At 40.4% G+C, this 25,517-nt stretch overlaps 1 protein-coding gene across 1 annotated transcript; it reads left to right on the top strand.

Moving 5' to 3' along the window:
- The first annotated feature begins 2,223 nt into the window (after positions 1-2,223).
- Positions 2,224-25,104, top strand: SLC26A4 (solute carrier family 26 member 4). Its single transcript, XM_074161925.1, has 21 exons — positions 2,224-2,339; positions 2,371-2,610; positions 2,977-3,116; positions 4,412-4,522; positions 6,101-6,291; positions 6,765-6,929; positions 9,535-9,687; positions 9,799-9,881; positions 10,834-10,981; positions 13,430-13,543; positions 14,330-14,407; positions 14,611-14,706; positions 16,125-16,231; positions 17,591-17,660; positions 17,989-18,081; positions 18,183-18,278; positions 20,078-20,308; positions 21,775-21,829; positions 22,075-22,220; positions 23,382-23,465; positions 25,081-25,104. Exons 1-21 carry the CDS (start codon positions 2,224-2,226, stop codon positions 25,102-25,104), a joined length of 2,541 nt encoding a protein of 846 aa, XP_074018026.1.
- The last annotated feature ends 413 nt before the right edge of the window (positions 25,105-25,517 follow it).

The raw sequence follows: 25,517 nt of genomic DNA, 5'->3' as shown, positions 1-25,517 counted from the left end.
TTTCACACAGATCTGTCTCTGTCTGTGGGATCCATTCTGACCTAGGGTTTGCATTCTTTATCCTCTTCCTCAAATAATTTTCTTTTCAAACTCTGGTAAGTGTGTTGTGTTACACGGATGGAGCTTTTCTCTTGAAACCTCTTGTCCTCAAACGTGCATACTTCTGTCCTGCCAATATGCGTGGTCATACAGAGTTCTCCTCTCTACATCACCTGCTGATGATCCTACAGCATCTTATTGCCTGAGATGCTGAACCTTGGAATTCAGCAGACGTGTGCTGCAGGAAACGAATTTGCAAGGAGTGTGAGTTACAGTCAGTTCAGATTCTTCTGACTCTAGTCTGTCTGTGTTAATTGCTGTGTTCAGTATGACTTTTTTTCCGCTTGATATCACCCAGTTCTCTTCTAAAATCCTAGTTATGTGACTAATAAGATAATTGTAGTTTTGTGGGTATTCTAGGAGAAAATAATATGTAATACACATCCAGTCCTGAAAACTGAGTTTGTTTTAAGTGTAAGGTGTCTATGTTGGGTTCCTGCAAATGTTTTTGCTGTTATTCTTTAGTTTAATGATTAACCTAGAAGCCATTATGCCTTCTGGAGTAATGTCATTGTCTTTGCATTAATTTTAGAGCCTAAGAAGATGTTACCACAACAGCTTTTCAAAGTTAGATTTTAAAACTACTTTTCATTTTTATCAGGAGTGGATTTTAGCTTAATAGATTACTCAGTTTTGATGCCAGCTCAGTTTTCCATATGTGCTTTAGTATTTTTTCTAACTGAATCAAGCTAGTCTTCTGTTTTCCAATGTTAATTCCATTTACCTGTAGTATTATCTACTAGCAAAAAAATCTGAAAGCTTTCCCACTCCAGAGTGAGTAACATTTACGTAAGACCACTTTCCTTAAAACACGGAGTCCTGCTGCTAGGCATTAACTCTCAGCTTTTACTCATTCCAGCGCTGTGCTTGCGAGCTTCTGCAAAACTTTGGGACTCGGTTTAGGAAGCTGGTTCTTCCACTGCCTGATAGAACATTGCTCAGACCAGAGCACTTCAGCAGTTTTCCTAGACATTTCTTATGGTACAGCAGCAGGGGAAGCCTGTTGCAGAATTAGAAAGCCTGAACTGTGTTACATTATGAAACTTTCCAGTTTAGCAATGTTGGCTTCAACATACCTGAAGTTAAGACTATACTAAACTGCTTTGAAACCAAGGGCGTCGAGAATATCCATGCCCGAGTAGTTCGTTGAACAAATATTTTGCTTGATGCAGTCACCTAAGCATGTGCCCTCAGCGCCTCTTTGGTGTTAGTTGATACACTGGCACTGATTTTAAATTTGAAATGTCTCTCAGGGCAAGGAGGACGCATGCTTCACTTCACTCCTGCAAGATCTCTGCTAGGTTGTCCTCCATAAATAACGTGGGAGAGCTGTAACGTGTCCAGCAGTACTCAGCATGCAGGGTTGACTTTTTCATCCCCGCTCTTATCTCTAATCCTAAATTACAGCAAGGCTGCCAAGGAGTTCATTCCCTCCAATTCCCCTCGGGCAAACTAGAAGCTGCAGCCCCGGGGCCACCTTCTGTCACTTCAGGTGTGATGCAAAGAGCCCAGGGACCCCAAATGACTTCTCCTTCCCACTGAGTGAGCCCAGGGACAGTTTGGAGAGCAGATGCAGTTTACTAGATCTTTGTATCTCTGCATAGAGCTGGTTCCCAAAGCTTGGATCATGGGATGAAGCAGGGCTTTGGAAACTCAGAGGAGGTTTCCGTGTGGGCCACGTAGTCTGTGGAGCAGCCAGTCCTATCTTGTCCCCTCGGGCTCGTCTTAACAGCCAGCGCTTTCTCAGGCCGCCCTTGGCCAGATGGCTCCCCGGGGCAGCTGCTGAAGGGGGACGAGCCCATCCACCCACCTGCCGGTGGGGCCCGCGTGCGTGCAGGGAGCCCCGCTCCGCACGCCGGAGAGCCATTGTCCCCAACGACCCTCATCCCGCGCTGTCCCCGGGCGGCCTGCCCGCCGGCCGGCCGCCTTTGAAATGCAGCCTCCCCTCCCCGAGGGGGGACGGGGACGGCGGCCGCCGCGGGGCCGGGAGGGTCGCTGCGGGGCAGGGCTTGCGAGGGGGCCAGCGGGGCCGGCGGGGGAGGGAGGGCGGACGGAGGCGTCGCCCGGGCCAGCCGAGAGCCGGGTCTCTCTGTTTCCCCGTAAATAAAGCGCCCGGCCGTATAAATGCCGCCGCGGCGGGGCCGGCTCGCCCTGCCCCAGGCCGGAGAGCGGTGGCGGGGGCAGGTAGAGCCGCCGACGGCCCCGCCTGAGGCGCGGCTTCAGGACGCGGACAGCGCTGGGCGGCGGGGCCGGGCGGCGGCCGGCGCTGAGGGGCGGCCGGGGCGGCGGGCGGCGGGCGGGCAGGGGGTGGCGGCGCGGGAGCCGCGCTCTGCCCTCCGCCTCAGGCGGGGCCATGGCAGCGGCGGGCGAGCGGGCGGAGGAGCCGCTGGCGGAGCTCAGCCACTACGTGGTGGCGCGGCCCATCTACAGCGAGGCGGGCTTCCAGGAGGAGAACGAGCGGCGGCCGCCGCTGCCGCCCACGCTCCGGGAGCGGGCGCAGGCGGCCTGCAGGTGGGTGGCGGCGGGCCCGGGGGGGAGCGGTGAGGAGAGGCGGCGGGGGCCGGGGGCCGGCTCTGGTAAACTCCACCCGCCCGTATAAAGTGGGATAAAGTGGCCCAAAGAACCCCAATCTGACGATAGGTGGATCTTGGCTTCCCTGCGTATCGAAGCGTGTGGAGGCTGTTGCCCGTGGGGGGCTTCCTTCAGGAGAGGGTGCTCTTAACACCAAGACGGGCCCCATCCCTGTGTGGAAGACGTGACCCTGCCAACCTCTGGCTTTTAAAACATGCATCGCATCCACTTTCTGTCAGCACGGGGGCGGTGGGGTCTTTCCAGCTGCATCCCCGTGGGGTATGTTCATCACTTGCTTTCTCGCAGGTGTTCAAGGAAAAGGGCCTTACAGATCACCAAGTCCTTTCTGCCCATCCTGGAGTGGCTGCCCAACTACCGGGTGAAGGAGTGGCTGGTCAGCGATGTCATCTCGGGGGTCAGCACCGGCCTCGTCGCCACCTTGCAAGGTAAAACCGGGCACGTTGGTCCTCTGTTCTTGAGGACGTTTCTGTAAGGCAGCCGGCTGAACACGGGGATGTTATGCAGATGGAATTACAAATCTGAGGCTTGTTATTTAATACTAGATATTAGGTACTATTTTGAAATAAATAATTGATGGTTTTAATTTATTCTTTTTTTTTTTTTTCCTCTGCTTGGCTAGAAGATTCAAATTTCCTTTGATGTGCTATCAAGAAGTATTTAACTTTCTCCCCAAGCCTTTTACTCAAGGAGTATTCATTTTGATATTTAAAATTTTAATTACATTGTGATAAATCAGATAGGTCCCGTGGTCTTATTACTTTTTTTTTTTTTTTTGTTATCTGAGCCTATAGCTGCTTTTGTAGCTGCTTACAAAATTCTAGTTATTGCTCCAAAATAATGCAACCTTGATATCTACTCTCCTTTAAAATTTGGCCCATAAGGTTGTTCAGATATCTGCAGAAAACAGCCCTCAAGGAGGTGGTGGCATATTCACATTAAAAAAATTTATAAACTTGATGGATACTTAGATGGCTTACAATATTAATTTTTCCTTATTTCCTTATTTCATTTATTAGGAAAGCATTCAGTAGATGAACAAATAGAAAAGTGGCAGAAATAAGCAGAAATTAATTAAAATAAGCTAGTTAAGGAAGACTTAAAAGGCAAAATCATTGGCCTGAGGCAGCTGATAAGGTCCACTTTCAAAGACAAGACTAGCTAACCCTGATGCCATCCAGCACATTCATTTCTTTCATCTCAATAGTGTTCTTACACTATTTTCACAATTTTTCAGGACTGTGGGAGGTTAAGATAGCTGTATCAATCCCACATTTTCCCTCAATGGAAATGAGGTGTTTGCACAAGGGGGCAAAGATTCACATTGGGAACAGAAAGCAGTTTACACATTCCTAATTAGCCACAGTATTCCCTACTGTCTGTTCCCTTGGAGCGTGCTAGGGAGGCACAGAGTGGCAGAAAAAAAGCATTCACTCTTGAACAGTGTTACCCCATTTAAACTTCACACCTGAGCCTATGTTTTGTGCTGTTTACACAAATATAGGCACATCTTTCAGTACTTATTCATCCAACATCCAGTGTGGGATATACAACCATTTACAGTCATTGATACACACATACATGCCTGCAACTGATTTACAGACAAAACATTCTAAATTGTATCTGGGCAAAAGGAGTAAATCTTTCTGAAAGTCTTTTCTAGACAAGATAGTAGTTTGTTGAGAGATTTTAAATCTGATGTTTTGATGATCTATCATTTCAGGTTTGGCATATGCTTTGCTGGTTGCAGTTCCTGTTGGATATGGTCTCTATTCTGCCTTTTTTCCCATCCTGACATACTTTTTCCTGGGAACATCAAGGCACATCTCAGTTGGTAACCACATCTGTTCAAGTTATAGTGAATGATCTATTACAAAATGTTAATCCTTACTGTGAACATTCATATTTCATACAGGATAACTACTTTCTGAACCAAATTGGTTGTGCTGAATTTTAATATTGGTGGGTTTGGGGGACTTAGGGCTTATTTCTTCTCTGCATAAGCAATTGCCCATAATACCTAACTTCAGTTGTGCCTATGCATGCTTTTTGCTTGCATTTATGCTGAAGTTTAAATCTTGTCTTTGGCTACACTCTATGCAAGAGATTACAAGATCAAGGCACCAGTAGGCAGTATGAACAGACACTTTTGTCTATCAGCTGAAGCTCAAGATGGCTAAAACAGAGCTGTTAGTCTTCTCTACAAGCCTTCCTTGCTGCATCCTTTTTTGATCACTGTGGACAATATCATCTTCTTGCCTGTCGCGGAGATCCAGAACCTGTGTGTCCACTCCAGCCTCGCTCTAGGTCCTCACATCAAGGCTATGGGTAAACCTTGTTGATTCTTTCTGAATACTTTCTTTAAAATATGGTGTTTATTTCCTGTCAGTTCTCACATTTAAAATTAATGTTACAGCTTGAAGCAGCACTGAAGTTTCTTTTTTTTTCATTCTAACAAAATACAGTCTTTCCTTGTCGATATCTACTAAGAATAGATTGTTTTCCCCTCCCAAAGCTTTGGCATGACGTTACACTATTTCATCAACTTTCTTCTCTGTTGCATCAAATACTTCTGTATGTTCTCTCCAATTTGTTAACCTCTTCTCACCCTACCTGTCAGCTCACATTTGCTATCCAGGTCTGAGTTGTCGTCTCTACTTATGTCAACACTCCTACTTTCTACATTATCAAACACTACTTTTTATGCTTTCTTCAATACTTTTATTCGTGAAGTGTCTGCTAAGGTATCTGTAAAATCAACTTATCCTTCTTTAAGACATTTTGTGACATTTTCCCTTTCTGCATGATTTTAGTAAATAATTGCAACAAATGCAATTACTTTTAGATTGTGTGCTGCTGACACAATGATCACTTACTCTCTCTGTACCTTGCCCAAAATATAGTTTCAGTCATCTTTAGCCAATGTAATACCACACTACTGCCAAAAGATGTGGTCCTACCCCTTGGTGCATGTTCCTGCCACCACCGTGGTGTGGGATTCCCGACCAGGCAGCTAAGTGGCAACCTGCATCAGCTGAAAACTAACTGTGACCCAAAAAAAAATAAAAAAAAATACTGCTTTCAGCTGGATCAGTGATTTGTTTCGTCTGGTTGTGGAGCTGATGCAAGGGAGATGCTGGAACATGTTGCCCCTTTGGCCTTCATACAGCCCTAAATTGGCTTAAGCAAAGCATGAAACTGCACCTATATGTACAACGTAAGTTATTTAAGGAAGGAATTTTATTTCTGTGTCATGTTTGCAGTGCCTGTGGCTCCTGGCCCCCTAATACTACTAATGTAGCCCAGTTAAAATACTAAATGGATTTTCTGATTTAGAGTTTTCTTGTCTAGTCTGATAAATGCTTCTTTTTGATGTACGTTGAACTTTAGTATGTTCTGTTTGTCATTACAGGTCCATTCCCTGTAGTCAGTTTGATGGTGGGATCTGTTGTATTGAGCATGGCCCCTGATGATAATTTTCTCATAGATGGCAGTAATGCTACAGGGACTAATGGTACTGGGACACTGATAGACACTGAATCCAGAGATGCACAGAGAGTACTGATTGCTAGTACCCTCACATTTCTGGTTGGAATTTTACAGGTAAAATAGTTGGCTTAAAGACAGAACGTTGATGTTTCTTTAATTTTAATGGGAAAACATATGGCATGGAAATACCTACTAGGATAGTAAGATATTTTCCTGTAGTATAAGACAAAGATGAAGGAAAGTAATCTCAATTTCTGAACAGCTTCTGGGGGGTTATTCTTCTTATGCTGGACAGAATCTGTGGCAGCATCACTGGGAGCGCAGACAACAGAAGAATAGCCGACCAAGAGACCTGAGTGAAACTAAGTGCTAGTGGTGCATATTCTGGAGCATCCTTTCACATATTTTTTCAGGTGTCCTTTATTTCCTTGGATGGCGTGGTACTAAGCTACATTAGGCTGCAGTGGGGGAAGATGGTCCTAAGACTGTATATCAACAAAGAGAAAAGAACAAAGCATAAGCAATCACCAAATAAAAGTGTACCTTTCTGTTGTTTAGCAAGCTGTTATTCTTCATGTTTTTGCCAGGTAATATTTGGAGTCCTTCAGATTGGTTTCATTGTGAGGTACCTTGCAGATCCACTAGTTGGGGGATTCACAACTGCAGCTGCTTTTCAAGTGCTTGTGTCACAACTGAAAATAGTCCTAAATGTTTCAACTAAAAACTATAATGGTGTCCTTTCCATAATATATGTAAGTATGCCCTTCTAATCTGTTTTGGTTTTATGCCAGAATTTTTATATAATTGTTTATCTTCTGCTTCTGTTTCATACAGGAATGGTTCATACATGTGGTGGTAAGTATAGGGCATTCATTTAGTTTTCACTTTCAGGAAAGCCTGCAGCTGTTCATTTATAGCTGTGGGGCTCTAATGAGCTGCTTTCGGTGTTCCCCAGACAGAAAGTCCAATTGCCATCTTGAAGTTTTTTTTAGGCAGAGCAGTTTTTCACATAAAGTTTAAGTGTAATTATCCAGCAGAACAGTTCTGCTTATCTAGATTGTCACTTCTGGAGACTACTTTCCATCCCACCCCTTGCTCTCTGGCTTATTGTGAAGTATGTTTGATCATTTCTTAACGCTGTCAAGTCATGTCCCAAAGCTGACAGCTCCCAAGCCTCTTTACCTTTAACTAGCAGGTCATTCTGGTAAAGGGCATCGTTCTTCATTCCCCGCTGTAGCCATCCTTGTGAATACCTAAAGCAAGATGTGGATTCACACCCTGCAGCCAGGTACCTAGTGGCTAGCTAAGGTGAGGCTAATTGTTGCTGTCACAACTCCATTTGTTGATCTCAGAGAAAATGATCAAACGGAGAAAGGTCTTGGCCAGATTACAAAAATACTGAATTCCTAGAAGTCTCATATTATGGAATAGTTTCCTTCCACAGGAAAATTATGGAGAGTTTTGTCACTGACTTCAGCATGAAACTATTCAGTTTCATAGTATTTCAGATCTTCCATAGCAATTCACATTGGAATAACAGCTTTCTGAAAGAGACTGTTCTAGACAAAAAAATGTATTTACAGATTTTACATGCCAGGCAATCAGACTAGAAAAATGCATTAGACATCTCGATTAGCAATAACAGGATGACTATAGCTACAAACAGCAAGGTAAAATTTAGACCTGTTAGACTATTTGGAAAAAAAAATAGTATTATGTTATGGGCCTTTTCAGAATTAATCAAAACTCTTTCCCTCAGAACAAGGAAAATGAGATGAGACAAAGTACTGCCTAATAGACCTTAGAGCAGAGCTGGCAGGGTGATGGACTCATTAATGCAGCAGGTTTTTCTATCTCTATTTTTTATATTTATTGAAGGGTAGTACATTAATAGAAAGTATTTTTGAAAAGGGATTGCGTGGTTCTTCCAGCTCCTGCAAACCTGAGTAGAATGCTGACTTTTAAAGTTAAAGCTCAAACCTTCTGTCTTCTGACGGGTGAGCCAAATCAATGTGTTTGCAGATGTGTGTAGAGCAAAGAAATTGTGATTTCTGGTCTGCTGAACCAGTGACTTGCCTTGTCAGGTTCAGCAAGTTTTGGACTTGCTTCAAAAGTGGTGTTTAACAAACTGCAACACCAAGCATCCAACAGTAGCAGAATTCACAACCCAAAGTTAGGAAGTTACCGTTCCCCTGTGAAGTGAGGCAGCGCGAGAGAAGGCCAGTAAGAATGAGATCCATGGTAAGCAGTACAATGGGCAAGAAATGTCTTCGGTCACCTGAAGAAAGGCATCTGATTCAGTGTTTCAAGAAGGCTTCTTCTTTAACTTTTAACACAGCTGATTAAGCACTTAGACATTTTATTTCAAAACTGGAGTCTTTTCAGAATGGTAGTAGTGGTACTGCTGCTGCAACCCTCCCCTTGCCTTTAAACTGACAGCTCGGTATTTGGAGAACTAACCAGGATGCAAGAAGTCCGTTTCTAACTCCTCTTCTACTAGATTGTTCTGTTAAAGCTGCTCCACTATGCATAGAATAATTGCATTTTCTTGGAGGCAGGGAGGGGGCAAGTGAGAATTTCCCCAATGCCTAGGGGGAGGACAGAGAAGTATTTATAGCTTTTCTATAATCAGCCCTTCATGTTTTCTCTGTACACTTGTTTGCAATAAACAATAGGACCAAGCAAGGACATAGCAAGGGTGGAGAAGGGAGCTGCCTATTGCAGCCCACTTGTGAGAACCCTCCAGCCTGGGACTGAATTCTGCTGGGAGGGTTAATGCACCATAAGGTGAGGTTTAGTGACTGCTTTTCTCAAGCGTAGGAATCTCCACAGCCTGGCAGGACCCAGGTTCATACTCGTTCTCTGGATGTCAACAGTGGAAACAGGAAATGTGTAATCCACAGACCATATGTATGTACTGGGCAGGTAGTGAACCAGAGTTTTGTCCGTGGGTCTGCTAGCTGTCTTTTGAATAGAAACATGAGGATCTCCCTTGCTATTGGGACCAAGTGAAGTAGCTATAGATCTTCCCTTCCTTGCTCCAAGAGCAGGTAGATGTAAAACACAGGTAGGGGATTAGCTCTTTTTACTTCGTATTAATTTCCTAAAAATCGGGAAGCAGAAGCCCCCTGTGTGGACAGTTCTTGCAGTTATGCTTTTTCAGTTAAATTCACCATTAAATCCATTCACTGATTCTGTAGCACCTTGACAGTACATTATGCTCAGGCTCCTCCAGGCTTGAACAACGAAGTAACTCAGCCTGCTCCAAAACCCCACACATCTGGATCTTTTCATGAGTATTTTCACATCCTTCAAGTGGACATGGGCATGTTTTATGTTGTCATTTTTATTTTTCAGACTCTTATTGAAACATTTGAAAAAATTGGCACCACCAACATTGCAGATCTTATTGCTGGACTCCTCACCATTTTTGTCTGCATGGTAGTTAAAGAAATAAATGATCGGTTCAAACACAAGATACCTATACCTATCCCAATAGAAGTTATTGTGGTAAGCAAAGGAGCACAACAAAAACTGAGAACAGATAAAATAGATGGGGATAGCTGCAGGACAACAAGAACCCTTTTTAAGTATTAAAACTGTTGTTTTGTTTTATTACAGACAATAGTAGCCACTGGCATTTCATACGCTGCCGACTTGGAAAAAAAATATAATGCAGGCATTGTTAAGAGCATTCCAAGAGGGTGAGTGCCTTTGTTTTCTGGGAAATAGGTACTATTTTAATTGGCTAAAAATGACAGTGGCAAGAGAAAAGACATAAAAGAGATATTGAGAGTTGTAACCTGAGTTTAGAACTCGGAGCTGGAGATTTCCTCACATTTACTTCTGGCTCTGGCAATTATGCCACCTAAATATTTTGCCTAACTTTTCTTTATTTGTAAAATGGCCTTAGGAATGTCTACCCGATTCATGAAGTTCATCTGAAAATTAATTGCTTCACGCACATGAAGTGAATATATGACTATGGGAAAGTAAAAAAAAAATAATTATTTTTAGTAATGAAATTCTGCTTAGATTTATTTTCTGTAGACCCGAGTTACCCCACTGGGGTTCATATTCATGCCACAACTGTTATCCCAGTTATCTTGTCACTTCCATAGTCATAGGAGCAAGGATGTTCAGGATTACACTGATAGAGACTTTCACTTCAAAGATTCAGAGCACTTCACAGTAGTAACTTTCACATTCCATTTGGTATTCAGAGCTTGATTAATTAAAATTTGTGGAAACACAGTAGGGGATAAAATGTTTTTGAGATCTTCTGAAGAAGTATGTTAACAATAGTATGAAGCGTCATTAACATATTTATGTAATTCATCATACTATTCAATACATCCTTTATTCAATGCTTCAAAAAATGTACTTTTTCACCTTGCTATCATAAGGCCAAATCTCAGTCATGCTGAGAACAATGGGAGCTTTGTTGCTGACTAATAGCATCAGGATTTGGGCTATGGTGAGCTAGATAAGCGTGTTCTGTATGTCAATGGGCTGTTTCCACCTTTTTATTAACTTGAAACATTACACTTCATATTATAAGGAACCTGTATGCCTCTGCCTCAAACTCCTTGACAATTCTAGTAAGAACAGAATTTGATCAAAGTTGATAACACTAATATATTTTCTAAATGCTAGATTTTTGCCTCCTGAACCTCCAGCTGTCAGCCTGTTTTCCCAGATGATAGCAGCCTCCTTTTCCATTGCTATTGTTGCTTACGCTATTGCCGTATCTGTGGGAAAAGTATACGCAACCAAGTATGACTATGCTATTGATGGAAACCAGGTATGTATAAGCGAAATAGTTTATAAACATAGTGAATTTAAGTTCTGTTTCATGTTGACTTACATAGCCAAATGAAGGAAACGTCATTCACGCATGTTTTTCAAACTGAAGTTGAAACCTGACAGGAGAAATTCAACTATTGAAAAGAAACAGCTGAAATGGCCGTATATTGCCTGACAAATTTACCACATAGAGATGAGCCATATGTGCTCTATCATCAGTTTGGGCTTTTCATACTAATCAATTCCTTCTGTATTGCTTTAGTGACTGCAGTAGCGCTGAAAAGGTAATTAAAGCTAATCACTGTATAGGGGAATTTTCTGGTGATGAGCTGACATGGCCAGCATTAGCAACCTGCTTTCCATTCCTACTCGTAAGGCATATTTTCAGGTTTATTGCTGGGGAGACAGTGTCAAGCTAAGAAGCTGCTCTGCACAGCTTTGTTTAGGCTTAGTCTACATGAAGGATTTGTATCAGTTGAACCTTTCAGATAAGGCATGATTTTACTGCTACAGAAGAAATTATTTTACTTCTCAGCATGACACCAGTGACATCAATATAAATGCACTTGTAACTGTATAGCTAAGTCCTGCAGCTTGACAAAAGTAAATGCCTACCCAGCATATGAACATACTTGAATAACTCTGCACCAAATGGCTGATTTGTTTTAGCTATTGGTTTCGGAAGGCACACAGCTAGAATGTTGTGTGAGCTATGCATTGACAAGTTCCTAGAGGGTTCCTGCAGTTGTTCAGTGTTTTCACCAGGGGTTATTTGGCTTGCCTATGGGAGCTAGCCATGGGAGAAGAATGTCACAAAGCTCCCTTGTCCTGCATCTATGCTAATTTTGCTAATTTTCAATTTTATCCTTTGTGCACACAAGAAAATACATTTAATACAATAAAAAGATAAGCTGAGTACTTCGTTTAATGAGTCCTTTATTTTAGTACTAATGGATTACATAAAGTTTGGTTTTGGAAACACTGTTTTGCAGTATGTAAAAAATTATGCTTTCAAACATGCTGATCACTTTACAATACACAAAGTTCCTATCTGGTAACACTTTGATTTAAAGTTGCCTAAATTGCATTGACTTTCAGTTTAATAAATCTGAATGAATAATACATATTCCTGGAAGTGCTGTTTATGCTGTTCTTTTGTTGAATATGCTGTTCTGCCAGCACTGATGTGCTTCAAAGATACTAATTTAATATTGTAGTAGTAGAATTACTGTCCACCAAAGCAAAGTGCCTTCCTTTGAATACCATGCTATGAATTTTACACATAGCAAAAGTTAAATGCAGCTATGAATGATGGGCAAATAGTTTACTTGAACTGGAGAAGTTAAAGTAACATCATAAAAGCAGGTAGTAAAATAATTTTGAAGGACAGGTCAATATTATTATTTGCCAGTGTTTATTTTGTCTTCATAGATTTATAGATTATTAAGACCTAAGAACAGTAGGAACTATACTTCCAACATTTTCTTGCAGAGCACAGCTGTTACACAGGAATAGGCATGAATCATCTACATCTGTTCTGTTAAAGAACATGACTTCAAAATTCTGCTCTTGTAGTGGAGCTTAATGAAAAGCTTACAGGAAATTTCATTTTGGAGAAAAGAAGGGAAAGAGTCAAAATCAAATCTTAAATTATATTGTTAAAAATTTGCAGTGAGTGAAAAGCTCTTGTGACTGTGTTGGCTTGGTGAAAACAATGTTTCTGTCAATTATATGGGGTTGCAGGCAGCTCCCAAACGCCTCGTTTCCCAGCAGAGGAATGGCCCAGATCCCAGGACATAAAGCTCCCAGGGTCCTTGTCACTTGAGCAGAACAACCAGCATCAGTAGGTGCCAGCATCTGTGACCCTGGGGCAAATCTATGAGAATGCTGCCTGGGACTCAGCGTGAGTTCATTGGGATGTTCAGAGTGAAAAACTTCTGGCTCAACAAACTGGAAGTTTTCAGTGAAACTGTGTTTTATTGCAAAGTTCCTGATTAGTTCTACTAATAATACAATGCTTTGCATTAATTAAAGGTTTGTCTAAACTCAGACTGTTGTGCTGATTAAAATTATTTGTTTAGTTGATGATACTTGCGAGTTAAATTTATACTAGACCCATTTGTTGACGCAATTATACAGTATAATTGTCAGAAATGTTAGGTTTAATAACATTGATGGAAATAAGCTTTAAATGTCTTTATACTAAGACAAGTATGTCCATATTAGGGAGAGTATAACAACTTCATGGTATTGATTTCCAAGCACAGGTAGTTACACTAGCATAAGAGGAATTTGTGTAAGCATTTAACAACTATTACTAATCCATACTCTTTTAAATATTATTGTGCTACCTACTTTATAAACTATTGTAGAAGCTATTGTCATTCTCCATTGCAAAATTGTCTCCAGGTATCTGCATTTACAGCATCATCCAATTATCTTCCAGGAGTTTATTGCCTTCGGGATCAGCAACATTTTTTCGGGTGCCTTTTCTTGTTTTGTTGCAACTACTGCTCTTTCTCGGACCGCAGTCCAAGAAAGCACTGGTGGAAAGACTCAGGTAATGACCTCTGCCTAATAGTACTGGGAATGGGTAAATTTAATCTTGTATAGGGCACAGCTTTCACAATGGGATGAAAATAGTCCTAGAATGATTGTGTTGCTGGCACATGAAAAGCCACAGGTATCTTAGCTGGCAGGTTGTGCTCTGGTTGTGAATCATTTTTGTAGCTCTGCCAGAAGAGGGCAATCAAGTTTTACATAGCATGGTTTACATTAGGGGTCAGAAATCCATCAAGCCGAATTCCCCGGAAATTCATTCCCAGTAAAGGGGCTGAGTTTGTCACAGTAGGAATTGAGGATGAGGGAGGAAATCCTCTTGCAGCTGCCTATGAGATATTTAAGTTCCCATGTGCTGGCCTGAGCAGCTCTTCTATTTGCCATTCATCATCTGCCCGTGTGCCATCTTGCTCATGTTGAGAAAGCTTCTCTGTTTTACAGTACTTTGCCTTTTTTAACAGTGGAGAACTACAGGTTATCTGGCAGCCCCTTTTCTGGCTGACACACAGACTCTGCTCCTTTCATCTGTCTATGCAACATAACCCCTCCAAGAGCTACTACCTTGCGTGCAGTTGTTTACACTACCTGCTTAATTGAATTCCCTCTGTGTTAGCTGAAGTGTATAATGATTGCCCATGTACACCTAAACACAATGGCATTTTGGCAGGTCTCCTTGTTCCTAAAGAAATGTAATGTGCAACTACTTGTACATTTTTCTTTGTAATCCTAGAAACATAAGATAGAGTCTTAATAAGTTCATTTCCTATAAACACTCTGTTCTTCACAGGTTGCTGGTATAATCTCCGCTGGGATTGTTTTGATTTCCATTGTTGCCCTTGGGAAATTGCTAGAGCCCTTACAAAAGGTACCGTACTTGTCCTCCGCAGCACAGCCACCAGCACCAATCAGATCCAAATGCTCATCTTTGATGGGCAGGATTAATAGCCCTGTTTAAACTATGGCGACTGATACCAGACAAGGCTCTGGTTTATAGTGTAAAATGTTGAGCATTATCTTAATATGCATCTTTGCTTCTGAATAGCATTTTTTTATAAATTTTCTTCACAGTCTGTGTTGGCAGCTGTAGTCATAGCTAACTTGAAAGGCATGTTCATGCAAGTGTTTGATGTTCCCCGTCTGTGGAGACAGAATAAAGTGGATGCTGTAAGTAACCAAATTTTCCCTTTTCTCCTGGATGTTTTTGTCTGGTTTTCTTTTTGCCTTTTAATGCCATCCAAGTTTCTCTTTACCACATAAACAGAATTTTGTAGAGTTTACATCAGACTTTTATGTGTGTCCTCAAAATGCAAATGCCATGAGGTCAGTATAAAATTCCCCATTTTAGAGTTTTACATAGTATTCCCTATACCCCACAGTAAAGGTGCCAGTCAGGGTATTCCTGTGCAGTGATGGCTCCTTCATAGCAATTACCATAGTTTACAGCAGTCTTATGTTGAGATGGCTTGAAAATCAGAATAAAGACGGCCTGTTGTCACCCTTAGCATTCTGCTTTTATCTTTTGCACAGTTTAAATGGGTCAGAAAATTGACCTATTTAATAATTCATGTACATATATTTATGTTGTTACCACGTTAGCATCCCTTTTGCCTGGATAATCTCAGGTAGTCCTCAGAAAATATGTTTTCTTGTTGTAGCAAGGCTAATCCAAGCTAGAGTATGGATACATTTGGCATGCTAAGTGATAGATAAACAGGCTTTTCTTACGGACCACATAACCATATCTCAGGGTACTTGCTGACATGTCCAACTCTTGTTTTCTGTGGAACAGGGCAGGAAAGGATTACACGGAAAGTATTTTCTCCGTGCAGTCCTTACTCTGCATAGATTTTACAGCGTGTGTCATTGAGCAGTACCTGCCTCAGGTAGATCTGAAATTTTTTAGTCAATCATTTAGTAGTCCTCTTTATAGGTAAAAGTTCCCACTGACTTCAGTGAGAAGTGTGGGCACTCAGCTTTTTGTATGATTGGGTCTACTGGGTGTTCTGCCTGGGCAGTGATGTAGAGAGGAACTGAGGAGCCCACTTCAACTGTTCTGCCTGAATATTCAGTGGAGACTTTAGAGAGTACCATGAACCTGTTAATATGAAATACCTCTCTTTGGAACAGTTCTGATTCTTAGATATCACTGAGGAGCCCCCTTCCCCATCTATATGTCTGCAGGTGGATCATCTTACTGTATTTTACATCTTGGGAAAATAAATCATTTGCAATTTTTAAAGAAAGATTAACAAAGACTGCCACCATCAGAAAGAAGAAAATGCAATGGTTAACTGCATCCCCTTTAATTTCACCAAAGTAACTGGATCCTTAAAAAATGTTGTTATGTTAAAAAGACTTATTTCCTAAAAAGCTAACTATGCGAATAAGATAGTGATGGATAGAAGCATCTTGGAGGAAGAGGAAGACTTTTGTATGGAAGTCATCTAATTGCCAGTGTGCTATGATCATCTCCAAAGTTAAATTCTTCTTCTGCTCATGTTGTCTCATCTAGTAATTCTTTAGTGTGACCAGGAGTTATATGTTATAATTAAGAGACTTTACATTTATTATTTCCCCTCCAGATGATCTGGGTTTTTACATGTGTAGCATCCATCATTCTGGGACTTGATTTGGGATTACTTGCTGGCCTTCTGTTTGGATTGCTGACAGTTGTGCTGAGAGTTCAGTTGTAAGTAACACAGGATCAGAAAGAATTTTTAGTGTTATACCATGAAAAAGGAAGACAATATGCTGAAAAGCAAAATGATTTGTGGCAGAAAATCTGCCTGGGTTTACATACATTTTAAAATGGAAAAATATCTATCTATTCTTTGGAACAAAACACTGTGTGCTACCATTTAATTATACCGATAAAAGAAAAGATGCATTATTTTATCAGTATTTATTCTATATCATGTGAGGTACTCTGGTGGTACTTAGCCCTATGTTATTTATGCACCCACATAGCTGAGTTCTGGAAAGGGACAGGAACATTCCAGATCAAATACAAAAAGATGTATAAATGGCTTCTGTAATTAATTAATCATTATAGTAACTCTTAGCATCTAATACTACTACAGTATATTGCACATGCCAATAACCTTTTCACTTATTGCTTATACAAGACCGAGCGTATGCCTAGTGAAAGAACAGGAAGAGAAAGCATGAGTTGTGCTTGGGGCTCATTTGTTGCTGCTCAAAGAACAGATGGTAGTGGAATGGTGAGAAAAGGTGGCTTTGCATAATCTTCTTTGGCCATCTTTTATTTTTCATTGATCTTTTCTCTGAAAATACAACATAACTCCTTTCCTTCAGCCTGAGGTCTGGAGAGTATGGTTACTACCAATACCAAAGGATAGTTGTACTGTCAACAAATGCACACAAATAAAGCCTTGCAAAAGTTGTTACAGAATAGTATACTATAAAAATGGAATTTGAAGATCCTCAAAAAACATTCCCAAATTGAAGTCAGATTTGTGAAATCAAAATATAAAAGGGAGGTGAGACTTTACAAACTTCAAAACAATTTGTTCCAACTGTTAAAAATATATCTGGAGACGGCAAAATATTTTTGTTTTCTTATTGACTGAAATCAAAATTAAAAGGGTTGGACAAAAAGTTTTAAATAAACTGAAAAAACTGTAAATGTATTGTTTCAGTTGATTTGAAGTGAAAAATTTTTTTTCAGCCAAAAAATTGCTTTTTCATTCAAACCAAACTAATCTACTTCTAAAACTTTTTTTTTTTTTTGGTTTGGGAAACAAATGGAAAAATTTATTCATTCAGCTTTACATAGAAATGGTGCAGCAAGTAGGCTGAGAGCAAAGAACCTTGTCTTTAAAATGGACCATTCACTACAATTCAGAAAAAGACCCTTGCACAACGACACAAAACAAAAATACAACACTTTTCCAATGAGGCTATTAGTTTGGTAGAAGAGAGCAGGCTACAAGAGTCTATGACAGTTTGTATGCAGCAATCTCTTAAATTCTGTGAATGCCTAAGTATGATGTTTACCTTCACTGTCTTTTCTTTTTGTTTCTGTTAGTCCTTCATGGGGGGGCTTTGGAAACATTCCTGGCACAGACATCTACAAGAAGGTCAAGGACTACAAAAATGTAAGTCATTGATGAGCTGTTTCCCTTCAGTCTACAAGCCAGTGTAAGATGAAGTTGTGCCTTGCGTATCGTGGGCAACTTCAATTTGGAAGTGGAGTGCTCGAAGATGACAAGTTTCAGCATTAAATTCTTCATCTTGATTCAGATTGCTGGTCTATATTGCATGCTGGGACTGTAAGCTTCTAAAAACTGAATCACCTCAATTATCAGGAAAGATATGCCATTTTTTGTGAATTAGATACGCAGTTGAACTGTTGAAACTGTTAAACTGCTTCTTATTAGCCAAAATATGGTTGTTGCTGCTTAACCTTATGTTCTTTGGCAATAGGTTATAGAACCAGAAGGTGTGAAGATTCTTAAGTTTTCAAGTCCAATTTTTTATGCTAACATTGATGGACTGAAAAGCAGCCTCAAATCCACAGTAAGTGATATGTGATGGTTTTGGATGCTTCTTAACTGTCTGTGTGATTTCCTCAGGATTATATTTAGGTAAAATTAATAATTTTGATCCTTTTTCTGTAGGTGGGATTTGATGCAGTTAAGGTATATAATAAGAGACTCAAAGCACTGAGGAAGATACAAAAGCTAATCAAGAAGGGGAAATTAAAAGCTACTAAGGTAAACCTATTTTTTTCCTTCTCCAGTGATTACTGTTACAGTTTATTCCTTTAGCCTTAATTATGAGTTCCTCTTTACTCATCTTTAAAATAAAGATGGAAAAGTGAGACTTATTACTATGGCAGGAAATCTGGGACCTGCAGGAGACCTAGCAGAGCAGTACGCCTATTGCCAAAGACCCCACAGATTCAGGCAGCTGTGACAGTCACAGTGTTAACAGGAGTGGAAGCAAGAGATTCCTTAAATTTACCTCTACCCCTCAGCACCTCAGATTATCTCTCTGCAGTAAAAGTGCTGGCTCTTTCATGTGTACACACTCCTACTGTCCAGTTTCCTATGCAGAGGTGGGCTGTATCAGTTGGCTGGTAGACACAGCCTTCCACATCCTCTTTAAAGAAAGCAGCATACGTTCCTCTGAATATGGAATGTACATTTCAGTGATTAAGTGCTTACAGGAGTGGACAGGTATAGACAACCTATTAAATCTCCAGAGCTGGAAGTTAGAAATGGGTTTTCTGTTGCCATTGCTCTCAGTGCAGGATGCAGTGTTTCCCATATATATTACAATTTATGATGCAGTTAAATGCTCATTTATGTGACACTCCAGCTTTTGACCATTTTATGAAGGTATCGTATATAGTAAATCTCATTCAAATCTGAAAACACTGGTCTTAAATATCTCATAGAAATAAAGCTATTGAGGGAGGGAGTAGCTCTGAGGTATTTATTTTTCTGGATAGTGGCCTTTTTGCAGGAAGATGGTCTTTTAACAAAGGAAAAAAGAGGAAAGGAAATACACTGCACAGAGGAGGAGGTAATGTGCTCTATCTTGTTTTTCTTTAAATTCTTGGATGCAGTATTGTCACCCAAGACTAAAGGGACAGACAGGTTCTTCTAGGGATCCTTGGCAGAATAATGATGGCACTAAATTGTAGTTACAATTAAAGCTTTATTTTCCTTAACAGGATTTTATGATCACTATAGCACAGAATTTATTATTAAAATGGTATAGGATTTCTACAAACAGAATCAATGTAGTACAACTTATAAATGGTTTAATACAGAATTTATAATACAACTTAACTTACAGTTTCTAATCACCTAGACCTTAACTTACAGTTTCTAATCACCTGGACCCTCTGCAGATCGGGTCAGATTTTAATCAGGGTTTGATGTACCAGTATAACAACCATAATCTAGACTCAAATGTCACATAAAAGAAGACAAGTCACTCTCCCAGTCCTCGGAGGAAGCAGATGACGGTGCAGGTGTCCCTGGCCACCGAAGTTCATGGGTCTCACTGTGCAGCAGCAGTTCCAGTCCAATTCCCCACTTAGGACTTTTAACTGCTTGATTTTACAGACAGTGCTCTGCGTGCTGTTACACTTACCTGTTCTATGATAGGGTCATCAACAACACCTGGTTGGCTGGGTGCCTGGGACCTTCAAGGCTGGCAAGGAAGGGAGTCATCAGCTTGGTGCCCAGGAATCTTGAGGCTGGTAGGGAGGGGAAGAAGAAATCTGTTTGTCTACTTGGTTCACAGGACATTTAAGGCCTCAGAATGAGGGGAAAGGGAACGAATACATGACCTGCTTGGTCACAGAGAATGGCTGCTTGCCTTATAAAGTGGCATTAGTTATGCTAACCACGTTACTAGGGGTTGGGAGTAGGTGGTACTGGTCACAAGTATCTGTCTTGTTCATTCCTGAAATGGAAGGTATCACAGGGAAGTATTTCCTGTAACTCCAAAACTTTCTCCATGATTAAATGATATATTCCATATATTATCTGCACATCAGAATGGCATTATCAGCGAGCCTGGTATTAATAATGAAGCTTTTGAGCCTGATGAGGAACCTGAAGACAACGAAGATCTTCAAGTTCCCACCAAAGAAGTAGAGATACAGGTGGACTGGAATTCAGAACTCCCAGTCAAAGTAAACATCCCCAAGGTGCCCATCCACAGTCTCATTCTTGATTTTGGAGCAGTAACATTCTTGGATATTGTGGCTGTGAAATCAATAAAAACCGTAAGTGCACTTTTTTCTGGTGGTCCCTGAAAATGAAACTAGTCAGCAGTATGTAAATCAAGAGCTGTTAGCTGAAATTAATTTCTGAGTTTTTAAAAGTCTGTTGTTGAAAAATACCTACAAAACTTACACAGCAAGAGGTAGAATATTTGTGTGTGCGTATTTTAGGTGAAAAAAAAATCCAAAAGATGCATTAAAAGAACAGTATGAAGTTTGCATAGTCAAGCACTCTAAAATTAGAACTGCAAAATGTGGACCCCTTGTATGCATATGTTATGAAATATTTTAGTTATATATTTTCTTTCCACATGCCTCCTGCAGTAATCTGGGCACAGGATGATGCTCATTCAACACAGAGGTAGTAAAAATTTCATCTTACCATCACTTTTCAGTCTTTAGCCACATGATTTATTTATTCATTCCATATTATTTAAATTATGAAGGAAGGAAGAATGATTCATTTCTTTATAGGGTTTTCTGTGGCTAATACCAGAGCACTTCATCAACATTCATTAATTCATCTTCAAACACCACACTATGTAATAAGGTGATAATATTCTTAGTTTAAGGAAAGGGAAAGGAGGTAAAGAGATTAAGGCCAAGTATTTCCATTATTTTTTGGTGCTCAGATACAAGTGTGTTGGACTGGATTGTTCAATCTTTAGTCTTTTATGGTACTTTGTATGCTCAGATTGCTGCTTTCTTTACCTTCATTTTGCAGTTGGGACTGCTTAGCCTATCTATAAACCACATCTTACATTACTCTAGTTTATTAATGAACAGAATTAGCAATCACCTCTGAAAATGCTGTTCTAAGAGACTCACCTGCCACCAAGGAGCCAGGGGTAGAATCCAGTCTCCTGCCTTTTAACTAACTGAAATACAAGAATGCTGTGTGCCTTGCTTCAGCCTTCTGTCTAGTTCCGATTCAGTTCCCACTTCTGATACAGAAGAGATATGGGGTCCACAAACGTTGCTTTTTCCATATGCAGCTTTTTTGACCAAGAACAGGTCCATCTGGTGCACTGCAAGAGGGAAAAATCTGTGTAAAAAAATTTGCATGTGCCAATGAGAGATTGTATCATATCACATGTACATGGGGGGAAATAAAGCTTGCTCAGGGCCACATGGTTCTTACTTGAAGAGGCATGATTAGAATGAGAAACTTAATGGGCAGCAATGTATGTATGTGTAAAATTGATGGTTCCACTTACACAGTCAAAGATAGACCACTTCAGCAACCAGGTACTTACTTACCTACTGGATCTTTAAGTATAGCAAAAAGTATAGCAGTTTCTTATTTACCATGAATAAGCAGAACATACAATTTGGAATGAAGACACTCAGAAACAGATGAAGTGTGTGTGTGCCTATACATTATATATATAGACATATATACATATATGTATTTTCTCCTTACAGACTTTATTTATTTATGTTCTTGTTGCAAACTTTTATTTTTTTAGATAATTAGAGAGTTTGAAAGAATTGATGTGAGAGTATACTTTGCTTCATATCAAGGTAAACATCCAAATATTTCTACTACCACTCATGCAAAGAATAAAATGAAGATGAGAAGGGATGAAAAGGGATCTCTAGATGTGTCTGTGGGAGCATTTGTTCTAATAAAAATTTGAATTATCACGCTGATAAACATGGTGGGCTGCAGTGGGACACAAAGAATAGGGGGATTTAAAGGAAATATGGAAAGTAAAAGTAAAGACAAAGCTATGATCAATTGATTGATTTGACTTTCTTTTATTCAGACAACCTTATATCTCAACTGGAACGGAGTGCCTTCTTTGATGACATTGTCAGAAAAGACATATTCTTCTTGACTGTCCATGATGCTGTGCTCTACATAAGGAATCAAATGACATACAGTAACAACCAGGATCCTGTCTTTGAGAAGGTAAGGACATCCAGTAGTATGTTTCCCTTCTTTCTGTCATCTAGCATTCAGTCTTGCAATTTCCATTACAGCATGGCACATCTGAAAACTAGACATAGAGCTGTAGTACAAATAAAGTGAGTCTAGTAAACTGGACAGCTTCTGTAGCTAGCTCAAAGGAAGGGTCTGTCAATCCCAGGATCTTGTTAGAGAAAAGAACTGGAGAAAAGGATGTATGGAGAACATTTAAGTCTAAGACACATTTTCTAGTTTCTGACAACTGGCAGCATAAGAACTTCCTCAGCTGGAGGTTGCATTTGGACCAATATATTAATTGTTCCAGATGGAGTTTTCTTCAATGTGTCTGTCATACTCCTTTCGGAACCCCTTTACATGTTTTAGCTTGACACTGTCCTGTGGCAATGGCTTCTGTAATTTGAAATGTGTTACATGACAAATATTCCCCATTTGTTTTAATCCTGTGTGATTTCTGGATTGTTAGCTGCAAGGAATAGTCATTCCCCGCTCCCTTAACCAACACTATTAATAATTTCATATACCTCTGTTCCATTCTACTTGGTGTGAGTGTTCATGGAAGCTGTTCCATGCTGGTGTTCCTACTGCCCTTCTCTGTGCACTTCCTAGTTGTATTCTGGGGTTTTTGAGATAATCAGAACACTCTGTAGTGTTTAAAGATGTGGGCCTTCATTAGACAAATGGCCTTATAATGTTCTCCTGTCTTTTCACCACAATTCCTTCCTAGCAATTGCTATTATAGTATTATGAATAAATAGTAATTAAAACTAATATTACTGTTAAATAACTGGGATGGAGCCGTTATTTCTTTGATAATTTTTGCTTATTACCTAGGATCTAGAAGTTTTGTCCTGTCTTATAATCAAGATTAAATTTTGACAAAGCCATACCGCAGTTTAGAAATCCCCTCTGCTTTTATTATTTTTACAAGCCATAATTAGGCATATCAGGAGAGGCAGGACTAAAAGCTTTCCAACATTTAAGTTCCTCTCAGCTGAACTAAAGCAATAGCTTTGTCAAGGAACAGTAAACAACAGACTCTTGTGAGCTGGGGAAGTTATATTAAGGTACTTCAGACTAATAGATACATTTCAATGATATGGACAATGTGTAACTCATCATGTTTCTTAATTTCTTTCTACCAAGATTTCACTCATGCAGGAGTCTAAAGAACCCATAGAATTCACAGAAACAAGCCGTCCTGATGATGAACTTGATGTTCAGGAAGAGGTACGCACTTTAAAACTGAACGTATCTGTTACTTACAGAATATTGCTGGCTTTATTCCTGAGTCATGCTGTGAGAGGCTGGTGGATGAACTGAGCCCTCACCAGTTTCCTTCTCCATAAATAAACATCCCATTTGGGCCCCTGGCTGTCAGCTCTTAGTGAAGGAAGTCGAGGTCTTTTTGAGATGTAGTAGATTGTATGTGCACAAGCACCTCCTGATCTCTGTCACTTTAAGACTTCTTTTGCCTTACACAGGCATGAGTGAGGTGCCTAAGGAAGACTTGGTAAGGCTTGAGGCACCCGAGTCCAAAATTATGGCAAACTTTCCCCCTTCATCCCTGCATTTAACACAGCAGGCATCTTCTTGCACAATCTAAACATTTTACAGGCAGCTGCAGCAAAGCAGTGTACTGAACATAACTATCATGCAACAATACAAGTCCGTTAAAGAAATACCATGGTATTTTGTATTTACAGAATACTGCCAGAAAAGAAAGTAGCACTTACTGGTAAAATAACAGTGCAGCACACAGGCCAGTTATTCAGAAAAATAGGAGATTGGCCTAAATGCCCTTTTATAGCCTGACATGGATTAAACTAGTGATGCATCAATACCCTGGAAGCATTATAACACTCCGTATAGGTAAAGGCATGATTATTATGTGTCCCTCCTATTATGCTACTGTAGTACTAGTCTCCATCCTTAATTCCCTGTTTGAATGGGGTAGTGCCCTGTGCTTGGCCTCTCTGCTCCAGCAGCAGGAATGGACAGGGGCTGGAGGCGTGCTGTGACCCTTCTCTCTGTCATGCTCCACCAAAACGTGGCAGCAAGGTCACTGTGCCTGTGGAAGGTAGAGGTCCCTGAAGGCAAGTAGGTAAGAGGAGGGTTGTGGCTGGGCAGAGGTTCTCAGCGTCACCCTGCATCGTAGTTTCCACCATAGCATGAAGTCCCGTAGGAAAAGGTAAGGTCAGCTTGGAAGGCAGATTGGTGAGAGGAGAAACCGAGACCCTAAGCAAAAGCCTCTCAAACTTCATCAGGGCTTGGTAAGTAGATAGTGATAATTGGTGCTCCTGATTGATCCCCTCCTTTTTTGGCTGGTGTGAATTATTTATCACTAATATGGGGAGAAGTACTTTCCAATCCTAAGTCACTATGCAGAAAGAATTAAAAAAGCTAGAAAGACGCTATGATTCTGTAACAGAAGCATTTGGGAATTGCGGGCCAAAAAGACTCAAATCCTGATTTCTATTCATAGGATTGCTTAGATATTTATATTATTGTCATTAAATAAGAAAAGAAGCCAGACACAAAACTACCAATCTAAGGCCAGAGGGTGTTCTGAAAGGTTTCTATTCTGCACCTTTGTAGCCACATTTTGAAGGTGAGGGCTTGTAACCTTCAGACCTCCAGCTTCCTGACTGAATTGTCCGATGCAGTCACAAGTCAGAGGGACACTGCCTCAGAGCAGTTACTTTCTCTGTACTTTCACTGAGGCCAGGTTGAACTTGGTAATTTTATGTTAACACATACACAGACATTTTATTTTTCCAAGCGGTGTGTACTCAGAACTAACCATGGCCTGTTTCTCTCCACCTTTTGAAAACTATTTCCCTAGGCAATGCGCAGACTTGCTTCATGAGGATGGACTGCTGGTACTGTCTTCCCTGTGAACTCACAGCAATATTTATGCACCAGCATTATATAAGCATTTTCTGCAATGAAACCAATCTTCGCACTTGAAGAAAACCCTGATTGTTTGTCCGAATGATATAGATCTCTAGAAATCTCTAAATTTTAGCTAAGGTTATCCTGGAACTATTCTGGACCTTGATTCAGCAAGCACTTTCCAATATGATATATTGATAAAAAAAATTAGAAGACTATTACAAAAGATGTACTCAGTTTTGGGACTAGTGAGGCAGTGGTGCATTACGCTGTTTTATCGGCGTGTATAGGATGAGAAGCTGCTTTGTGATCTGCCCAGGAGAGCTGAAGAGACCAAAATCTTTGGATGGCAAACCTTTTGCTCTGTATTTGTACAATGCCTAGTGA

This window comes from Numenius arquata, chromosome 2 (genome assembly GCF_964106895.1).
Source record: "Numenius arquata chromosome 2, bNumArq3.hap1.1, whole genome shotgun sequence".
Lineage (NCBI taxonomy): Eukaryota > Metazoa > Chordata > Aves > Charadriiformes > Scolopacidae > Numenius > Numenius arquata.
Note: the sequence above shows the minus strand (reverse complement) of the source record. Positions and strands in the feature narration are given on the sequence as shown.

Coding starts and splice junctions, on each gene's coding strand:
- SLC26A4 (XM_074161925.1), top strand. CDS start 2,224: ATGCCGCCGCGGCGGGGCCGGCTCGCCCTGCCCCAGGCCGGAGAGCGG. Junction 6,930..9,534: donor GTGTCCTTTCCATAATATAT/GTAAGTATGCCC, acceptor TTTATTTTTCAG/ACTCTTATTGAAACATTTGA. Junction 14,408..14,610: donor TGCTAGAGCCCTTACAAAAG/GTACCGTACTTG, acceptor TTTTCTTCACAG/TCTGTGTTGGCAGCTGTAGT.